The sequence below is a fragment of the Coregonus lavaretus genome, assembly GCF_964263955.1.
Source record: "Coregonus lavaretus genome assembly, contig: HAP1_SCAFFOLD_3721, whole genome shotgun sequence".
NCBI classification, from domain to species: domain Eukaryota; kingdom Metazoa; phylum Chordata; class Actinopteri; order Salmoniformes; family Salmonidae; genus Coregonus; species Coregonus lavaretus.
In genome coordinates, this window is record NW_028159365.1 from 32,501 (window position 1) to 42,194 (window position 9,694).

Here is a 9,694-nt window from a genome sequence, read left to right on the forward strand (position 1 = left end):
ACAGTCTTTATATAACTTAGTCCAAGTGGTGGTCAGAATGTTTGTCTTAACTTGCCTGATAACTCCAACATGTCTGATATGAACATTGACATAAACCCTCTACATACTTGAGTTTCTCCAGTCTGCAGTGTGGATCCTCCAGTCCAGCAGAGAGCAGTCTGACTCCTGAGTCTCCTGGGTGATTGTAGCTCAAGTCCAGCTCTCTCAGGTGTGAGGGGTTTGACTTCAGAGCTGAGACCAGAGAAGCACAGCCTTCCTCTGTGACTAGACAGCCTGACAGCCTGCAAAGAGTCAAATCATTTAAAAACTACACTGCTATTCTTTGGTGGTGAAAATAGTGGCAGTATATATTTTTTTAAAACTTTTCAGATACATCAGTTTCCTGAAACCTGCCGTATCTATTCATAAATTAATGTATCATTATTAGAAATGACAAATTATCAAAGTATTGCTTGTAGAGAGAAAAATATAAAAGTACAAATATTTGAGTAGACTGACCAGAGCAGTTTAAAAAGCAGTATCAGTCAAAAGACAGACAGTGAGGTATCAGATTTAGATTGTATTGAGTATACAGTCCACACCATATCTAGTTTGACAAAGATAACATTTTAAAATGGCTCTATACTCCAACATTTAGGATCTGAGATACAATGTTTTATATGAGGTGACAGTATATAATGTCACCTTTTATTTTAGGGTATTTTCATACATATCTGTTTCACCATTTAGAAATGAAAACACTTTATGTATCTAGTCCCCCTATTTGAAGAAGTCATAAGTATTCTGACCAATTCACTTATAGTGTATTAAAGTAGTCAAAAGTTTAGTATTTGGTCCCAAACTCGTTGGTTGCATTTGCAGTTTGTTTTGGGTTATGTGTTGCCCAATAGTAACTGAATGGTGGATGATGACTGGAGTAATCTTCTGTCTAAGTGAGTAGATAACATGTTTCTAAACACAACTAAATTAATCCTGATGATGACATGATTAATAAAAATCATGACAGAATCATGAATAATAATGAGTGAGAAAGTTACAGAGGCTACAACAAAACATGCTAACCTCTCATCATTACCAATAACAGAGGGGGTATGATCCTTGTGCCTCTGTAACTTTCTCATTCATCATCATTCACGATTCATTCATGATTATTCATAATCATGGTAGCGTCCACATGAATGTAGAAGTGTTCAGAAACATCTTCTATTCTTACTGACAATACAAGTGAAGTGACTCCAAAATGACTGGACATTATTCACCATTCAGTTTCTATTGGGAAAAACATCATCCAAAACACAACCAAGACAAACTGCAAATGCATTCAACAAGTTTGTAGAATCACGAGCTTGATGTAATCACTGCAGGCAAAGAATACTGGACCAAACACTAAACTTTGGACTAAATTAATTTGTCCAAATAATTATGACTTTTTCAAACGGGAGAACTACATAATAAAGTACTTTCATTTCTAAACGGTAAAATATACAGTGAGGGAAAAAATATTTGATCCCCTGCTGATTTTGTACATTTGCCCACTGACAAAGACATGATCAGTCTATAATTTTAATGGTAGGTTTATTTGAACAGTGAGAGACAGAATAACAACAAAAAAATCCAGAAAAATGCATGTCAAAAATTTTATAAATTGATTTGCATTTTAATGAGGGAAATAAGTATTTGACCCCTCTGCAAAACATGACTTAGTACTTGCTGGTAAAACCCTTGTTGGCAATCACAGAGGTCAGACGTTTCTTGTAGTTGGCCACCAGGTTTGCACACATATCAGGAGGGATTTTGTCCCACTCCTCCTTGCAGATCTTCTCCAAGTCATTAAGGTTTCGAGGATGACGTTTGGCAACTCGAACCTTCAGCTCCCTCCACAGATTTTCTATAGGATTAAGGTCTGGAGATGGCTAGGCCACTCCAGGACCTTAATGTACTTCTTCTTGAGCCACTCCTTTGTTGCCTTGGCCGTGTGTTTTGGGTCATTGTCATGCTGGAATACCCATTCACGACCCATTTTCAATGCCCTGGCTGAGGGAAGGAGGTTCTCACTCAAGATTTGATGGTACATGGCCCCGTCCATCGTCCCTTTGATGCGGTGAAGTTGTCCTGTCCCCTTAGCAGAAAAACACCCCCAAAGCATAATGTTTCCACCTCCATGTTTGACAGTGGGAATTGTGTTCTTGGGGTCATAGGCAGCATTCCTCCTCCTCCAAACACGGCGAGTTGAGTTGATGCCAAAGAGCTCGATTTTGGTCTCATCTGACCACAACACTTTCACCCAGTTCTCCTCTGAATCATTCAGATGACAATCTTGTCCCTGACATCCTTGGAGAGCTCTTTGGTCTTGGCCATGGTGGAGAGTTTGGAATCTGATTGATTGATTGCTTCTGTGGACAGGTGTCTTTTATACAGGTAACAAACTGATATTAGGAGCACTCCCTTTAAGAGTGTGCTCCTAATCTCAGCTCGTTACCTGTATAAAAGACACCTGGGAGCCAGAAATCTTTCTGATTGAGAGGGTGAAATACTTATTTCCCTCATTAAAAAATGCAAATCAATTTATAACATTTTTGACATGCGTTTTTCTGGATTTTGTTGTTGTTATTCTGTCTCTCACTGTTTAAATATACCTACCATTAAAATTATAGACTGATCACTTCTTTGTCAGTGGGCAAATGTACAAAATCAGCAGGGGATCAAATACTTTTTTTCCATACCTGTATATGTATGAAAATCTTTAAATAAAAGGTGACATTCTGTACTGTTGCATAATATGAAACATTATATCTAAAAACCAAATTTAAAACGGTAAGGTTCACTGTCCAAACACATATGGTGTGGACTATGTGTGCCTGATAAACACATGTGGATCTGGTGAACAGTTATCACTTGTTGACCAACTACAGGAATACTGACGTCAGAGTCACCAGTTTACAGTGGGGATTCCCCAGTCTAGCAGAGAGCAGCTTCACTCCTGAATCCTTCAGGTCATTGTTACTCAGATCCAGCTCTCTCAGGTGTGAGGGGTTTGACCTCAGAGCTGAGACCAGAGAAGCACAGCCTTCCTCTGTGACTAGACAGCCTGACAGCCTGCAAAGAGTCAAATCATATTAAAACCACACAGCTATTCTTTGGTGGTGAAAATAGTGGCAGTATATTTTTTCTACATATTAAGATATATCAGTGTCATGAAACCTGCCATATCTATTCATAAATTATTGTATCATTATTAGAAATGACAAATTATCAAGGTATTGTTGGTAGAGAGAAAAATATAAAAGTACAAATATTTGAGTTGACTGACCAGAGCAGTTTAAAAAGCAGTATCAGTCAAAAGACAGACAGTGAGGTATCAGATTTAGATTGTATTGAGTATACAGTCCACACCATATCTATTTTGACAGTGAAGATAACATTTTAAATGTGGCTCTATACTCCAACATTTTGGATTTGAGATCAAATGTTTCATATGAGGTGACAGTATATAATGTCACCTTTTATTTGAGGGTATTTTAATACATATCTGTTTCACCGTTTAGAAATGAAAGCACTTTATGTATCTAGTCCCCCTATTTGAAGAGGTCATAAGTATTCTGACCATTTCAATTATAGTGTATTAAAGTTGTCAAAAGTTGAGTATTTGGTTGTAAACTCATTGGTTGCATTTGCAGTTTGTTTTGGTTGTGTTTTGGGTTATGTTTTATCCAATAGTAACTGAATGGTGGATGATGACTGGAGTAATTTTCTGTCTAAGTGAGTAGATAACATGTTTCTAAACACTACTAAATGAATCCTGATGATGACATGATTAAGAAAAATCATGAATGAACCATGAATAATAATGAATGAGAAAGTTACAGAGGCTACAACAAAACATGCTAACCTCTCACCATTACCAATAACAGAGGGGGTATGATCCTTGTTCCTCTGTAACTATCTCATTCATCATCATTCACGATTAATTCATGATTATTCATAATCATGGTAGCATCCACATGAATGTAGAAGTGTTCAGAAACATCTGCTATTCTTACTGACAATACAAGTGAAGTGACTCCAAAATGACAGGACATTATTCACCATTCAGTTTCTATTGGGAAAAACATCATCCAAAACACAACCAAGACAAACTGCAAATGCATTCAACAAGTTTGTAGAATCTCACGACTGATGTAATCACTAAAGGCAAGGAATATGGGACCAAATACTAAACTTTTGACTATATTAATCCTACTGTGTGTGTTTGTGTGTCCAGTGTGTGTGTGTACAGTGTGTGTGTCCAGCGTGTGTGTGTCCAGTGTGTGTGTGTGTCCAGGTTGTTTGTGTGTCCAGCGTGTGTGTGTCCAGTGTGTATGTGTGTGTCCAGTGTGTGTGTGTGTGCTTCCAGTGTATGTGTGTGTGTGTGTGTGTGTCCAGGTTGTGTGAGTGTCCAGTTTGTTTGTGTCAAATGTGTGTGCGTGTGTGTCCAGTGTGTGTCCAGTGTGTGTGTGTCCAGTGTGTGAGTGTGTCCAGTGTGTTTGAACCAAAACAAACTGCAAATGCATTCAACAGTGGCAGTATATTTTTTCAAAATGTTCAGATACATCAGTGTCCTGAAACCTGCATTATCTATTCAAAAATTAATGTTTCATTATTAGAAATTATCATAATATTGCTTGTAGAGAGAAACATGTATGACCAATTCACTTATAGTATATTAAAGTAGTCAAAAGTTGAGTATTTGGTCCCAAACTCGTTGGTTGCATTTCAGTTTGTTTTGGTTGTGTTTTGGGTTATGTTTTGTCCATTTGTAACTGAATGGTGGATGATGACTGGAGTAATTTTTTGTCTAAGTGGGTAGATAACATGTTTCTAAACATTACTAAATTAATCCTGATGATGCTATGATTAAGAATAATCATGAATAAATCATGAATAATAATGAGTGAGAAAGTTACCGAGGCTACAACAAAACATGCTAACCTCTCACCATTAACCTCAAATAAAAGGTGACATTCTGTACTGTCGCCTAATTTGAAACATTCTATCTCAAATCCAAAATGCTGGAGCATAGCACCAAATGTTAAACTGTAAGCTTCACTGTCCAAACACATATGGTGTGGACTATGTGTGCCTGGTAAACACATGTGGATCTGGTGAACAGTTATCACTTGTTGACCAACTACAGGAATACTGACCTCAGAGTCTCCAGTTTACAGTGGGGATTCCCCAGTCCAGCAGAGAGCAGCTTCACTCCTGAATCCTTCAGGTCATTGTTACTCAGATCCAGCTCTCTCAGGTGTGAGGGGTTTGACTTCAGAGCTGAGACCAGAGAAGCACAGCCTTTCTCTGTGACTCCACAGCCTGACAGCCTGCAAAGAGATCATCATGATTTCACAAAATCACTGTTAATTTAACACCAGTAGTGTAGAAGGACAATGGCAGATGCATTTGGTTTATTCTCTTAAACAACATATAGATTCATCTTCCGTCTCCTAGAATTGTACGGTCATATTGTTATACTAATGTGAACATCAATGCATTGATTCAATATGTTTTTCAATAATACATATATTTCTCTAAACTGAATATTTCTTCCTGATGACTAGTACTTAAATGTCATTTTATGTACTCACAGAACAGCTCTGGAGGCTTTGACCACTGGCAGCAGCCTCAGAAGACCTTCCTCTGATCTGGAGTATTTCTTCAGGTCAAACACATCCAGCTCCTTTTCTGAAGTCAGCAACACAAAGACCAGAGCTGACCACTGTGCATGTGACAGTTCTTCTTCTGAGAGACTTCCTGATCTCAGGAAGCTTTGGATCTCCTCCACTAGAGAATGGTCATTCAGTTCATTCAGACAGTGGAACAGATTGATGCACCTCTCTGGAGAGGGATTCTGCCTGATCTTCTCCTTGATGTACTTTACTGTTTCTTCATGGCTCTCTGAGCTGCTTCTTGTCTTTGTCAGTAGACCTCGTAAGTGCTTCTGATTGGACTCCAGTGAGAGGCCCAGAAGGAAGCGGAGGAAAAGGTCCAGGTTTCCTGTCGCACTTTGTAAGGCTTTATCCACAGCACTCTTGTAGACAGTAACTTCAGTAACTTGCGGTTCGGCCATTAGATTCTCATTGTTGTTGAAGAATGAGAGGAACACAAATACAGCAGCCAGAAACTCCTGAATGCTCAGATGCACGAAGCAGTACACCTTTTCCTGGTACAGCCCACATTCCTCTTTAAAGATCTGTGTGCACAATCCTGAGTACACTGAGGCTTCATTGACATCAATGCCAGCCTCTTTCAGGTCTTCTTCATAGAAAATCAGATTGCCATTCACAAGCTGTTGAAAAGCCAGTTTTCCCAGTGACAGAATGATCTCTTTATTCCAGTGTGGACCTGTCTCTTCTTTCCCAAGAAACTTTTCATTCTTCTGTTTGGTATGAAACACCACAAGGTGTGAGTACATCTCAGTCAGAGTCTTGGGCATCTCTTCTCTCTGGTCTGTACTCAACATTTGTTCAAGGACTGTTGCAGAAATCCAACAGAAGACTGGAATGTGGCACATGATGTGGAGGCTCCTTGATGTCTTTATGTGTGAGATGATTCTGCTGGCCAGGTCCTCATCACTGAATCTCTTCCTGAAGTACTCCTCCTTCTGTGGGTCATTGAACCCTCGTACCTCTGTCACCTGGTCAACACATCCTGAAGGGATCTGATTGGCTGCTGCAGGTCTGGTAGTTATCCAGAGGAGAGCAGAGGGAAGCAGATTTCCCTTAATGAGATTTGTCAGCAGAACATCCACTGAGGTTGACTCTGTGACGTCACAACAGATCTGGTTCTTCTGGAAGTCTAGGGGCAGTCGGCACTCATCCAGACCATCAAAGATGAACAGAACTTTGTACTTGTCGTAGTTGGAGATTCTTGATTCTTTGGTTTCGATTGAGAAGTGATTGAGAAGTTCAATGAAAGTGTGTTTTTCCATTTTCATCAAATTCAGCTCCCGAAAAGGGAATGAAAATACAAATTGGACATCCTGATTTGCTTTTCCTTCAGCCCAGTCCAGAATGAACTTCTGCACAGAGACTGTTTTTCCAATGCCAGCGACTCCCTTTGTCAGCACAGTTCTGATAAGTTTGTCTTGTCCAGTTAAGGGTTTGAAGATGTCGTTACATTTGACTGCAGTCTCTGGTCTTGCTTGTTTCCTGGTTGTTGTCTCAATCTGTCTCAGCTCATGTTCATTATTGACCTCTCCTGTTCCACCCTCTGTGATGTAGAGCTCTGTGTAGATCTTATTGAGAAGTGTTGGGTTTCCTTGTTTAGCGATCCCCTCAAATACACATTGAAACTTCTTCTTTAGATTAGATTTGAATTCACGTTGGCAAATCACAGCAAGCTCATCTGAATGAAGAAATAACACAGAGGATTTTAATATTACATATTTTAATGCCTGCAGTACTGTAAGACTGTGTTATAAAGTTTAAATTATAATCATTTATTCTCTTAACATTCTGTATAAATCTGTAAATGTTTTCATAATGCATTACACACTGGTGTGACTGATTTATTTCATTATTGGTATTATTGATGGTATTATTAATGTCATCTCTCTCTCTCTCTCTCCTCTTCTCTGTCTAAATTAATTACCTCAACACATCCCTGCTGCTACTTGATTAGGTCACTAGGTTTTGTGTTAAGGCTGCTACAATATCATTGAGTTACACAGCTACTTTAGCTGTACTTTAGCTACAGCTTTTAAATGTTTGTTATAAAACAGCATTCAACATGAGGCAGACAGCTCTTACTTTTCTCCAGTGTGTCAGCAAGCTCCTCCTGGTTCATTTTCCTCAGGACGTGCAGTGTGATCTTCAGAGCCCCCTCTCTGGCAATGCTCTCCTGCTTCTCATCTTCACAATCCACCACTTCCTTATCCTGCTTCTGACTCTCAAAGCCTTCTGGGAGTTCTGGACTAAGAATCCTCTTGAACATCTTCAGTTCCTTCTTCACAAATGTCATAATATTCTCTTCAAGCAACTGAAATAAATCAAGTAAATAAGTTAAGCAAGAGACTAAATGCTTTCTCATTAACACATGAATGAATGATTGACAGATCAACTTTACTTGAGGTAAACAAAAACAAATGTACATAACAGGACCACATACACTGAATATGGAGGCAAGGTCTGTTTGATGACTCTGGGAAGACTGACCACTGAGAATCTCTGACTCTGATCTCTCCTGTTGGTTTCTGTGGACAAAACATCAGATTACATTTCCTCATCCAGGGAGTACACTCACACACACACACACACACACATACACACACACACACACACACACAGGGAGGGAAAGTTGTGTTAGTTTAATATTGTTTCAGGACTATGAACATGGAAAAAAGGATTAGCCTATGGATTATGAAAACAACAAAAATAAATGGTAAAATGGGAGAGGAGAAATGACTAGAGACAGTGTTGTTTAACTCACTGACCATGACCCATGAGTTCTTCTTACCTTTGTTCAGTAGAAAAGGCTCCCTTTCTAAACATTATAGGACGACCCATAGACCGGTCACTCTTCATGGACACCCAGCTGGGTACAGGGGTGGCTGGTCTCTCCTGCTTGATTGGGCTTCAACACAACAGAGACAAACATTATGTCTCTCATCTACTCTGAGCTCAGATGGGGAAACATAAGAAGAGTTTCATTACAAAACGCTATAAATTAATTTTCAGAAATGTTCCTAAATTAGCTTTTATTGTTTTAAGAAATTATGAAAGAAATTGGTGTGTTTTTTCAGTAGCTAATCATGGTATGCGATGGTTCAATGACAGCCATGTATTTGTTTAAATTCTATCACTTGATGGTTTCATTTCAGAGAGACAAATAATCATGTTTTTGGCACAATGCTATATATCTGCCTCACTCTCAGAGAAATAAGTAGTACTGCTAGGTTTACACAGTAATAATATATATCTGCCTCACTCAGAGAAATAAATAGTACTGCTAGGTTTCACACAGTATTAATATATCTGCCTCACTCTCAGATAAATAAGTAGTACTGCTAGGTTTTACACAGTATTAATATATATCTGCCTCACTCTCAGAGAAATAAGTAGTACTGCTAGGTTTTACACAGTAATAATATATATCTGCCACTCTCAGAGTAGTAGTACTGCTAGGTTTTACACAGTCAAATGTGGCCGACCGGCTCGATTCAATCTTATGTAGCAAAATTAGAAATTGTGTTTTTTTTACATTGGATAAAAGTAGAGACTCAGCTAGAAAAAGGTATATCATACACTACAGTTGAGGAACAATGGGAAAGTAATTCTGCTTTGAAAGATGATAAACTTGTAACCTCAAATTTGAGAAAATGGCGTTTGAAAGTTTTGGTACACCTACTGGAGAGCTCTTCTTTATCTACAGTGGTGTTACTTTGGCAGATAATGTCACCCATCTAAATAAATAGTATATATATATATATATATATATAGTTAACTAAATGTATGGTGTTTTTGGTTTATGTCAGTTTCATTCTTTGTTATGCTATAAATTGTTATGTTATGGTTGTAAGTGGTCAAATTAACTAGAAAATGTCATATTTTGCAATTCTGAGTAATTACTACTTTAGTAAGGATATACTTTATTCAGTACTACTGCAGTTACTAAATAATTCCAATAGATAGCAGCATAAGACCACAAATGACATTTCAGA

General features: G+C 38.4%; 1 protein-coding gene across 1 annotated transcript in view; it reads right to left on the reverse strand.

Annotated features, from left to right (window-relative positions):
* LOC311122957 (NACHT, LRR and PYD domains-containing protein 3-like) overlaps positions 1-8,551 on the reverse strand; it is a gene marked incomplete at its 3' end in the record, with an annotated part of 14,057 nt that extends 5,506 nt beyond the window's left edge. The window contains exons 1-7 of the mRNA XM_084197252.1: positions 8,491-8,551; positions 8,143-8,227; positions 7,785-8,013; positions 5,622-7,380; positions 5,184-5,357; positions 2,923-3,096; positions 108-281 (exon numbers count right to left, since the gene is read on the reverse strand). Of these exons, the coding sequence (XP_084053378.1) occupies positions 108-281; positions 2,923-3,096; positions 5,184-5,357; positions 5,622-7,380; positions 7,785-8,013; positions 8,143-8,227; positions 8,491-8,540 (2,645 nt within the window). The 5' untranslated portion in view covers positions 8,541-8,551. The remainder of the gene's footprint in view (positions 1-107; positions 282-2,922; positions 3,097-5,183; positions 5,358-5,621; positions 7,381-7,784; positions 8,014-8,142; positions 8,228-8,490) is intronic.
* Positions 8,552-9,694: the final 1,143 nt, after the last annotated feature.